General features: G+C 25.8%; 1 protein-coding gene and 1 long non-coding RNA gene across 2 annotated transcripts in view; both read right to left on the reverse strand.

Moving 5' to 3' along the window:
* LOC101514925 (uncharacterized) overlaps nt 1–5,019 on the reverse strand; it is a 10,122-nt gene extending 5,103 nt beyond the window's left edge. The window contains 10 exon segments of the mRNA XM_004502018.4: nt 46–110; nt 217–296; nt 400–444; nt 1,111–1,188; nt 2,026–2,142; nt 2,261–2,479; nt 2,563–2,605; nt 3,290–3,333; nt 3,981–4,053; nt 4,860–5,019. Coding sequence (XP_004502075.1) covers nt 46–110; nt 217–296; nt 400–444; nt 1,111–1,188; nt 2,026–2,142; nt 2,261–2,479; nt 2,563–2,605; nt 3,290–3,333; nt 3,981–4,053; nt 4,860–4,954 — 859 coding nt within the window. The 5' untranslated portion in view covers nt 4,955–5,019.
* Nucleotides 5,020–8,027: 3,008 nt separating this feature from the next.
* LOC101515249 (uncharacterized) lies at nt 8,028–9,848 on the reverse strand. Its single transcript, XR_012163084.1, has 3 exons — nt 9,660–9,848; nt 9,466–9,547; nt 8,028–8,630 (listed from the first exon to the last, which is right to left on the reverse strand). It is a non-coding gene; the product is annotated as an uncharacterized lncRNA (long non-coding RNA).
* Between the last annotated feature and the right edge of the window lie 2,919 nt (nt 9,849–12,767).

Consider the following 12,767-nt stretch of genomic DNA (forward strand, 5'->3'; position numbering starts at 1 on the left):
ACATCCAAATGTAATTCATATGTAAGCATGGTTATAGACACACACCTAAACTTGAAATATCCAAAGCCAGCCGCCCGAGTCCAGCACCAGGAACTAAACAAGCAGGTGGACTGTTTGAGAAATGTTTGGTTTTAGCAAAAAATATACAAATTGTGCAAACAATCTTCACATCCCAAATAAGCACTTTCCAATGCTATTAAGAGCATTACAGTCTACCTTTCTTTACTGCGATCAGGAAATAAGATATTAAGCTCTTCAAGAATAGGCTTGTAGCACTGGTCACGTTCCTTTTGACCCTAATAAGATAAAATTGTGGAAGAAAATAGTGAGTAATAAAATAAATTTGGATATGATGACCATAATTAGAATATTTGAAATAAAGTAGCAACAGAAAAGTACCTCTACAGCCCAGTCCCTAACTACGTTCCTTATAATGCATCGCACCTGAGACAAAAGTAGTAGTAAAATGTATATAAGTAACAGCAAAACCATATGAGAATCATCACATCACTAGAACCCTTATACTAACACAATAGTGCAAAACACAAAGCATCAAAAGGGAAAATTGGAAATAATCACACTATACTTTTATCCAAGTTTCCATTGTAGGTTTAGTTAACTAGTGGAAGAGTCTCAATCATCAAAGGACTCATACTCTATTCCTGATTCATGCAAAATAAGAAGTCAATTATGACAGCAGTAGTTCTTAGTCTAGCTAGACTAGATAGACAGAAGAGCAGACTAATGAATTGCAGCAGGTCTGCAGCCAGCAACTCTCCTACTTTCAAGCATTCAAATCCTAGGTGTTAAGTTCTCATCTTCTGTCCTACTTCTTAAACTTCATCAAGTATTATCAACTACCCTGATAAGGATTTTTTTTTCAGGCAATATTGAGGATTTGCCTAATAAAAATTCTACTTCATTCTCCGTCAACTTTTACACAAAACCCATCATACCCCAAACCATAAATTAACAGGTGTTGTCACGTCACTACAACACTACCTATTTTGTACCATTAATTCATCCAAGAAAACCTCAGCCTATTAAAATCAAATCCTTCCAATCTCGCATTGGAACAAAAAATAATGGATGCTGGAAACAAAAATATACCTTATCCACATCAACTAAAGGAACATTAAACTGAAAAGATGGATCCAACCATTGTTGCTGTGGTGAGGTGTCCATGACCTGAAATAAAGAAGGAATCGAGGGCAAAAAAGGGTGGGTGTAAGGTTAAAAATCTACAAAAAATAAAGCCTGTTCAATTTTAAATTTTGGAAGCTCCCAAACGAAGTTTGAGTGGAAGTTATAAATCATTTTTTTCATAATAGGAAGCTAAATCATTGCTTTGAGAAAAAGTGCATGGGATTGGGGACATTAACCTTTCCCATTTTTTTTGGCCAAAATCCTAACCAAATGAGCACATATTCGACAACTCTGCTAAAAATTGTTTGGCAGTTTGAACTTGATACATATATTGACATTTTTGTCAAAGCATTTTATCTTAGGTATATAATAGCAGTCAAACTAAAAAGTAGGAATTGTTGATTGCCCAGAAATGGCCACACAAGAAGAACGAATCAAGACGAAAGAAAGCAAGTAAAAATTATAGAAACTCTTCCTTTTCTCCATAAAACAACCGACCAAAATAGTCAACATGCAATAAAATTCTGCCAGCAACAAGGTCTCACCATGCCATGACTTAATTGTAAACATAATGATTAAGCTATGATTATTCGCAAACAGATCCGTGAGAGGGGGAAAAAGAGAGGGAGGAGGAGGAGAAACGTATAAACGTTGTTTTCGAAACAACTGTGCTGCAGTGCCATAGTGAAGGAAGATATCACCGCCAGTGAAGTTATATAATTACTCTCAAATGTATCAAGAACTTTTAAGAATACTCATTTTGTTAGCAGTTAGCACCAATTTAATACAGCTGCACAAGGAATGCACATCATATGACTAACTTAGATAGCAATTCTAAAAAATGAAAAATTTACAATAGCACAGACAAGAAGAAATTACATTTCCATTGGAATCAGCAATAGCACTTCCACCATATTCACTATTATCTTTAGTATGTATCATGTTTGAAGGGTGGCTACCAGTATTTGACTGATGGTGACTCTCAATGTTCACGTCCTGTTGTTATCTACAGAGTCAAATTTCTAAATGAAAAAAACCATAATAGAACCACAAAACATCACAGTTCTTATGTACTGAACTAAAATAAACATGGAGTCGTGAATGCAGAAGAAACCTCATTGGGATGCTCCGGTACTGATGATCTGCATGAATCATTGTTTCCTTCCACACAACCATGTTGATTAGATACAGAACATGTTATTCTCAATGGGGCTGATTCACATGAACAACAATTAATCCCTTCACAGACTAAATTATCTTTTTGACAATATTCAGGATGTGCATCTTCACTTAAATCTATATCCTGGCTCATATCAAGTGGAGGTTCAAATGCCTACAAAAGTTCATTATGCCTATATCAAATATTACTATAACACACAAAAAAAGGAACAAGCCACAGAAAGTGTAGGTCCATACCTGAAGCATGTTGAATATGAAATGAGAGTTCATAGAGATACACCTGCTCCATTGGAAGGTGCCAAAAACAATAAAATTCAGAATTCAAAACTACAAGTTTAATTTCCATTTTTTAATCAAACTCGACCTCTCTATTATTTAGTAAAATATGAGTAAACTATTTTTTCATAAAAGGAAAACAGGTACATCAATATGCACGGATTTATACAGTTCCTCTAAATTTGCTATAAATCCCATGTGAGAGAGTGTGTACATCCATATGCTGAAAACCCATTGTTTTGACTACAGCAAAGACTGGATATTTATAAAATAAATGTATTAAATACAAATTTACTAGTGATTATATTTACATGTATATATAATACAATTTAACCTAAACAGTTCCTAATACTACACTAATTTCTAGTATTGGTGTGTGTTTCTGACTTCCTATGAACTTTACTTTATCCAAAATCCAAAGTGTGCTTTGACAGAAGCTTTTCTAGAAAATCTTAAAGATTAAAAACAGAATATTTATGTGAACTTTTAAAAGCTTCAATTGTTAACTTCTTCAGATGTTGTTTTATGGTAGGGAATAAAATTAAAAACTAGCCATGCAGCAACAAGTTCGAATCATCCCCATTCTATCAACTTCAGAATATCTAAGCATTTATTTACCCCAATATGTAAGATGAGAGAGAGAGAGAGAGAGAGTATAAAGTAATGAAAAAAGAGAGAGAAAATGTACCAGCGTAATCTTTTAAACTTTAGAGGATAGTGGGATAACAAATCCTACACACACAACAAAAAGGTAAAGTAAACAAGGGAACATAAGAATTAACAGAAACTGCTAGAAGCAATTATGTGACAGCAACAAAATAACTGTTAGAAACTATATTAATTTGACTATTAGACACAGTGAGTAGACACTATAGAGTCAATTAATACAGGAGCTAAAGAAGAGTTAATATTTAATAATTCATCGAATAAATCATGTACATAGATTAGAATAAATTTATGCTACCATAGACTGATTAGTCACACACAATTTCAGCCATATTATCCCTATTTACAAATGGTATAAAAGCAGGTTTCAACTCATATATTTTACCAAAGGGTGTCAATAACCGTTAACCAGTCATTCAAATGCAAACAGAATCAAGAACAAGTGGCAACCCAGTCAAGGTAAGATCCATAAGGAACTTTTCCAATTTCCATGTCCCTCCTATTTTGCATCCTTATATCAAATAGTAATGGGTATGAGTTCAAAAAGTTCAATTCTTACAGTCTGAAATGACCAAAGAGTACATGTCTAGCCCGAGCTTAGGAAAACCCAATAACACAATAGAAGCACACAATAACACGCAATCCATCGATGTGAAACTGTACAGACAAGCATCAATATGGCAGCATCAAGCAGATTCAAAAGAAACAAATACCTTATGGGCAGGTGGAAGCTTCTTAAAAGATCTCTCATATCTTCTAACATCCTCGTCCGCAGCATCAGGATAACTGCAAGAGAAGTCGGCAAAGAAAAGGCTCAAGTTTTACTTTATTATTAGGACTTGAGAAATGTGAACAAGGAAAAATTGATCTGAAAAACAATGTTACAACTTTTTTCATAAAATAATCACTTTTGAAATTTTACATCCGTTTGTTACAGGTTTTTCAAAAAAAATGAGAATCTAAAAATTGTTTCAAATGAAAAGCTGTTTTTAATAGCTTTTCAAAAAAATCATTTTTTATAACTGATTTTGTGATTTTCACTGCGACGGAAAAACAGTTATTGTTTTTCTCAAAAATCTCTAAACTATTGAATAATAAAATCATTATGTTTAATTACAAGTTAGCACTGAGCAAAACCCACTCTGTTTCAAGTTTCAACTAACTAGCTGCATATATAACTGGTTTAACTAACTAATTAGTCTAACTGACAAGTGACCAACTGATTATGACACTAAGTTTAGGTATATGATAGAAAATACATCATTACAGAAGAGATGATACGTAAACATTGAAATTTAAATATTATGATAGAAACCAAAAAATGAAAACAAATATTAATTATCAAATTAGAATATGCTAAATGAACAAAATACAAAGAATCATAAAAATTAATCGATACACCTAAAGAATTCGATAGCTTTTTGGAGGATTTACATGGTGTGTGTGCATTCGTCATTTTGATTGATGATTACATAAAAATTCTATAAATGATTAAAAAGCAAATAAAATAGTAAAAAAGTGCGAAATAACAAGACTTTCACGGATCGTTGAATGAAAATTGAAGAGGTAAAGAAGGAAGGAAAGGATTGTACTTGAGGTAAGCGCTAACGATGCGTCTAAGGGATTGGATTTCAAGGGCTTCCTCGAGCTTCAAACGACGACGTTTCTCTTCTTCTGCGTCTTCCATCACTACGTCTTCTTCTACAGTCTTCCAGTACTGCCCCGAGCGAGAAGAAGCAACATTCACCTCTAAAGTCTAATAGAATTATTAGATCGGGCCGGGTGGGCACAACTGAATACATTAAGGCCCAACCCACCTCGATGGAATAATCTATAGTCTATTCAGCGGACGTTAATTATTTTTTGTACTTTTTAAAAATATTAATATTTAATTTTAATTGTTGACTATAAAATATGATGATTTTAAGCTATTAATCGTAATTACTCAAAGGATTGAATAAACCGCCATTATCTATCATCTTTTAAAAAATTAAATAGAGTAAATATATTCATATTAATTATGATTATGTTAAGAGAATAATTTCGTCTATTATTTTGTAATAAACATTATATTTTAAAATTTATATTGTTAAATATATATGTAATATTTTTTTAATTTAAATATATATTAGTTTCTATAAATAGACAATTTTTTTATTTTAATTTTTATAATTGTTTTTTTATTTAATCTTCGTAACAATTGATTTTGATCCTTACAAAAAAAAATGATAAATTTTCAATACACGCAGATCTATAAATCAATATCAACTCATCATCTTGATATATTAAAAAACTAAAGTGTTTTATATTATTAATTAATTAATTTATTGTTTATTTATTAATTAGTGTTATTTTATAAAAAAAAATATAAATATAGATTAAGAGAAAAGTTTAAGAGTTTTTGAAAAATTCTTTATTTTTTTAATATTGATTTGACATTAAAAATTAAAATTAATCGTATCTAATTTTACAAATACTAAATCTAAAAAATTAAAATACAAAAATTAAAATTAAAATTAAAATTAATAAATAATATACTTGCACCTACCAATACATATTTAAACCTAATCTTTTATTGCAAATAGCAAGAGAATATTATTTCGTATACTAATTATGTGGTATAAAAATATATATTTTAGTGTAAACATTGTATAACGTATATATTTATATTGTCTTAAGCTATTTTTTTGATTCTATTCATTTCTCGTTAAGATTCGAAATCAAGCAGCTCGATATCAACATACTTGCGGAGCTTGAACAAAATGATTAGGTGGCCAACTTTTAAAAATTTAATGGATAAATAAAAAGGTATAATATATTATTGTATATATAAATTTTAAGTTGTAAATTTATAAAAATATATTGACGATAAAATTCTTAATGCTAGTTAAGAAATCAAATTTTGGTTGATAATTTTAATGATTAAATATTTATTTTTAAAAATTTATATAGTTTAATTGTTATATTTTGTGGATGTAAAAAAGTTTTACATATTGTCAGCACATCACAACCATTCATAGATGTGACTTTAAAAATAATTATAATAAAAATTAAACTGTTTTATTAATCAGACAATAATAATTAATTAACAATATAAAATATATTTACATTGTCGATTCATTCAAATTAAATCCAAATTTTTATACTATTAATATAATTTTCTTAATTACAAGGACAATATATATATATATATATATATATATATATATTATTAAAATACATTTAAACACAACACTTTGTTTAATATATTAATATTGACATAGTGTTAATAAAAGATAAGGGTTTGATTCGAGTATTATGCGATCAATTTTAAAATTATGTGAAATTATATCTCAAATCAATAAAGGTCGAATTATTAAATTATAACTCAAATATATCTTATAAAAAAAAGAGTAATATTGGAACACAAAATAGGACACAAATACAATATTATTTAAAATAAAGAACATCACATTTTTTATTTATATTTCAATACATAATATTATATTTGTGTCTTATTTTATGTCAAACTATATTTAAATAACATTACTAAAAAAATATAGTAATAATTTTTTAAAAATTATTGAAGACTTTGAAGTCAACGTGACGACTCTTTGTAAATAAGAACCGTCGTGATAACTACTTATAATCTTTATAGACTATTTCTTTTTTACTAAATTTGAAGGATCGTTGATTTACCATGTCTGAATAGTTTTCTATCGTAAGATTGGGCATAGAGCACTTGGTCTGTTTATGTGGAAAAATTGATTGGGCGTGGAACAGTTTTAATTTAATTTTTATCGAAGTTTATTAATGTTAATTTGCTGATCACTTATATATAGATAAGAATGAGATGTGAACTTAATTGCTTGAATTACACTTACATTTAAATCACGAAAGTATGTTTAGTTTCTCAAAGAGACGATGAATTGTCACAGTTTAATTGGTTCAATTTAATTTCAACTATTTATAATTGAGTTAGTTGAGCATATATTTGTTTCTCAAATATATTTTTTTTACAAACTTTGTTTCTGAATTTGAATATCTACTTCTATAGGATCCATTCACCTTCAAAAAAGTTAAACATTAATAAAAGGTAGTCAATTTTGAATTTTAAACTATCAATTGGAAAATCTCAATATTGGAAACTTTTTTTATGGTTATAACAATCAATTTCATTTAAAAGAAAAATCAATTTCATTTAAAAGAAAAATCAATTTCAATTTTCTTGTGATATTGATTAATTTTGTTTTCTACTCGATTTGTTATTATTTCAAAGTCACAATCTTCTACTCGAATTAATCAGCTTCTTCTACTTAATTTGATTGAATTACAATTAATTGATATTTAAAACACATATTTCTCTACATTTGATATTTTAAATCATACATTTGTGGATGTCTCGTGTTAGAAAACAAATACAATGATTATGAGTGCACCATTCTTTTAGTTTGACGAGGGCATTGAAAATTTCAATTCCAAACTTGGTTGTATTGACTAAGATATACTTTATATGTTCCTTGTTGTTTTAAATTGTTTAAAAATACCAAGAAAAAATAAATAAAAAATAAAAAAAGTTGTTACTTTTAATGAAATTATATGTATTTTCTTGTAATAGCTATATACTAGTAGTACATAATTTCACCTATTTTTTATCTTTTAATAAATAGTTATGAGTATTGTTTTTTAAAATAAATTAGAAAAAAAGAAATTATGAATAATAAATAACGTCAACGTTAATAATCATTTTACAATTGTATCGATTAAACTTTGAACTATATCATTTGAAATTACAAAATTAAATTCTTATTGGCGACATAATTTAGAGTATGGTTACAAAACAATAATTAATGCTACATTGAGCTTCAACAACATAAATACAACTATTTTGCAAAAGCCACATTTAAAAATGAACTTCTAGAATAATGTGGCTCAAAAATAAACTTCCTTGTACCTAGGATTCAATTGAGCCCACAAACTAACGGTATGAATTGATTCGATCCAATTCATATGTCTACTCTAGTTAAGATATTAATATATATATCTTAATATCTTAATAAAATAAAGTATAATAAAAATACTCATACATAGGCTTCAATTGATCCCACAAACTAAATGTATGAATTGATTTGATCGAATTCATATTTGGTCTAATTTGTGCTAATATTATCATTATCATGGATTACTATTGAATCGTGACTTTGAGTCCTCTTCTTTCTCTTCTGAAGGAAATTGTGAAGAGATCTCTTAATGGAAAAGCCTTGTGAGGAGTTATGCATGAATAATGCTCGAAGTTGCAATGAAAGGGATAGTATCGGACGCGATCCTTTGCTACCATTCTTTCCTTCAATTTTTTGACTTGCCAACCATATTATCACTCTAGCCTACAAACAATTTCAACTAATTATAATAAAAAGTATATTTATAAGTTTTTATTATTAAGAGAAGTATTTTCATTAAAGGTCGGCACAACACGTTACGAGGCTTAAAGCGAAACTATTAAATATGATATTTTTAAAATTTAATAAATAAATCGTTAATATTTTATTTAATAACTATAGAAATTTTCTTTAGTAGAATTAATGATATTTCCAAATCTATTTTCTCTATATTTTTTTTAAAAAATAAAATAAGATATTTCAACGATTCTACGGCAACATCAAAAACTCGTGTAAAATTTTCCATATTTTAATTGAAGAAGTAAATAATGTGTATACATTGTACCACTCAAATAACTCAGCAATATGTTCAATGTGCTCAGTTTCTAGTCTTATGATTTTTCAATTTATAACTAATATTTCTCTTGTCTTTACTATCTCCATTAACCAATTTAGTTGTAGTATTAAATAATTTACAATAAAAGGAAAATGTTTTATTTAATTTATATAACAATTATATCGATTTTAATCTTAACAATATTAAAATTTAAGTTTTTTTTTAAACAAAAAAAAAAAGATATTTTTATTAAGTAAAAAAATTTGTTTTGTAAAAAGGCCTAAAGGCCTTACCTTTGGGCCTACCCTGTCTTCGTTACAAAAAAATGGTGCATATATACATTGATCATTACATTGTTGTCAAGTGAGTAAAACATTTTTTATAAGATTTTTTTTTTTGTCACTTACATAATTATCCCCATGCAAAAAACTATGAAAAATAATTAGTAAATTAATGTCAATTAGTATAAAAGTTCGTGCATTGCACATGATAAGAATATATTACTTGAAGTTCACTTTCATCAAACATAAGGTGTCCATTGTGAGCAATGGCAACAAATTCCTTCCTTACGTTAATCTTTTCATTCCTAACAAAAAATCACAAAAAGAAAAATTAAAACTCTGTTCATAATAACAAAGTAAAATTATATTAAGACGAAAAAGAAGAAAAAAAAAATTTAAAACTCCAAAATTGATTACATTGATTTATGAGATGATGAACCCAAAAAACAATTTCGCTTCATCGTGATGCCAATTTTGAACTCGAGTAATGTAATGGACCCTCCTGTTACTCGGAAAGAAAAAAAAACAACAATTTAAGAAAAATATACACTACATATTGAACAACACAAAATATTTAAAAGACACATGCACTATATAACGAAGTTGATTAATGCATGAGACATAGATTTCAAAGGTGATATATATATAGGTGTCGGGGAAATAAAAAATGGGAAGGTGAGTTGAATAACTAGGCACGTGAGAAATGAGTTACACATGCTAAAAAACTTTTTGTATAGCGTTGTAGCTCTCATTAGTTGCGTACCTTTGTATTGATGTTGAAAAATCAATTAACACTACACAGTAACTCAATGTGTATTTTCACGTGCCTTCTATTTCATTGCAGATACATTTGCTTGCCCTTTAGAAGTGGAAATTACCCTAAATGGAAACTTTGCTTTCTTTGTGTAACCACACTCAATGCATTATGTCTTTTTTGTGTTTCCATTTCTTTCACGTGATGAAATTCAACACGATAAATATTTAAATCATACCCTTTTTACTTCTATCTTTTCTATTATTTCACCGGAAGTGTTTTATGAGTTTATGTACGATGTTTGGGACCAAAAAATCCAATAAATTAATTTCCATCCACTTACAATTAGATGGCTATTCATTCATATACATAAGCTCCGATATTTAAATCCATTATTTCGTACTATGTATGTTTTTTTATACCCTTTACTTTTTTTTTAATTACTTTTTGGCCCTTCATTTTTAAAACTGCTGATGAGATATTTCCAAAGATATTTTACACCTAACTGATTTTATTTTATTTTTTATCAATAAAGGAAAACAAAGACTAAGAAACAAAACTAGGTATGGAAATCCCTCTTATTATCAGAAAGCAAAAATTAAGGGTATGCGGGAGAAGTGACACCACATTACTTTAAATTTTTAGGACACTAATTTTTTTTTAATATATATATTAAAAAAATTTAAAAGACTTATTTTTTAGACTCAATTATTTAATAAAAAATTATACTGTTATATTAAAATAATTTTAATAAAAAAACTATTTTTATCATCTTACTGTTTACTATAAAGTTTCAATTTTAATTTCATACATTTTTAAAATGGAATTCTAAAGAAATATAGAATTGATAGGTGGATGAATTTTATTATTAGTGTTGGATGTTATTGTTATATGTTCAGATTGATAGATACATGTATAATTAATTTTTTCATAATTATATTATGGTTTTAGATTATTATGAACTTTTCAATACTTATGTAATCTTTAACTTTTTTTAGCGACTAGTTTATTTTTTTGAATATCTCTATTTTATAATAAAAAATATATATGATTTATAAAAAAAAATATAACACCAAAGTCATAATTTGAAGAGAGCACTCGAAATGTCAATGACAAGTCTTACCTTCACTAGATAACAAATTTGTGAGACGATTGATCTCTATAGACACGAATAATTGAAGCTTTCTAGGAAGTGAGTTCGAGAAGATGACAATTCTTATAAAAAGGATTAAAAAAAGGAACTTTTAGAAGATCCATATCTCATCGTATCTATTATCTATTATATATATTTGCCACTTCAACATATTTCATCCACATCAGCCAAAAAGCTGATGTGTACCTCATGAGAGTATCTCTCCTCTTTCAACAACTTCTCTTCCTTCAACAATTTCTTTAATACCTCCAAAATCTATTTCTTTAATATTATTTTATAATAAATTTATAAATTATAAAATTATTTATAATAAATTTATAAATTATTTTACAATTTGATAATAATTTATAATTTATATTATTATCAAATTATTTTATAAGTTATTTTATAATAAATTTATAAATTATTTTACAATTTGATAATAATTTATAATTTATATTATTATCAAATTATTTTATAAGTTATTTTATAATAAATTTATAAATTATTTTACAATTTGATAATAATTTATAATTTATATTATTATCAAATTATTTTATAAGTTATTTTATAATAAATTTATAAATTATTTTACAATTTGATAATAATTTATAATTTATATTATTATCAAATTATTTTATAAGTTATTTTATAATAAATTTATAAATTATTTTACAATTTGATAATAATTTATAATTTATATTATTATCAAATTATTTTATAAGTTATTTTATAATAAATTTATAAATTATTTTACAATTTGATAATAATTTATAATTTATATTATTATCAAATTATTTTATAAGTTATTTTATAATAAATTTATAAATTATTTTACAATTTGATAATAATTTATAATTTATATTATTATCAAATTATTTTATAAGTTATTTTATAATAAATTTATAAATTATTTTACAATTTGATAATAATTTATAATTTATATTATTATCAAATTATTTTATAAGTTATTTTATAATAAATTTATAAATTATTTTACAATTTGATAATAATTTATAATTTATATTATTATCAAATTATTTTATAAGTTATTTTATAATAAATTTATAAATTATTTTACAATTTGATAATAATTTATAATTTATATTATTATCAAATTATTTTATAAGTTATTTTATAATAAATTTATAAATTATTTTACAATTTGATAATAATTTATAATTTATATTATTATCAAATTATTTTATAAGTTAAATTTTCCTTATTATAATAATAATTTGAATGTTAAAAAATAAATGAAAAATTAATTATTGCGTAAAATTAAATTATTTTTTAATATAATTTATTTTTGGTACCTATCAATATAACTATAATTCAATTGCACAGATAATTAGTTAAAACTTTTAAATACCTAAAATTGATTTAAAGTATAAGCAAATCTTTAATTTTTAATAAAATAAATTTCAAACTCTTGATGAAATATATTCAATATTTTTTTTTTACAACAACTTCTCATGCTCACAATTAAAACATCATACTAATAAAACAAATAAATTTAGACTACGCTACAATATAATTCAACATTAACATTTTTTTAAAGTAAAAAATATTAAATAATCTATATTTTATTTAAACTTGTAAATACAATTTTTTGTATTTTATTATACATTTTATTTCA

Source organism: Cicer arietinum, chromosome 5 (genome assembly GCF_000331145.2).
Source record: "Cicer arietinum cultivar CDC Frontier isolate Library 1 chromosome 5, Cicar.CDCFrontier_v2.0, whole genome shotgun sequence".
NCBI lineage: Eukaryota > Viridiplantae > Streptophyta > Magnoliopsida > Fabales > Fabaceae > Cicer > Cicer arietinum.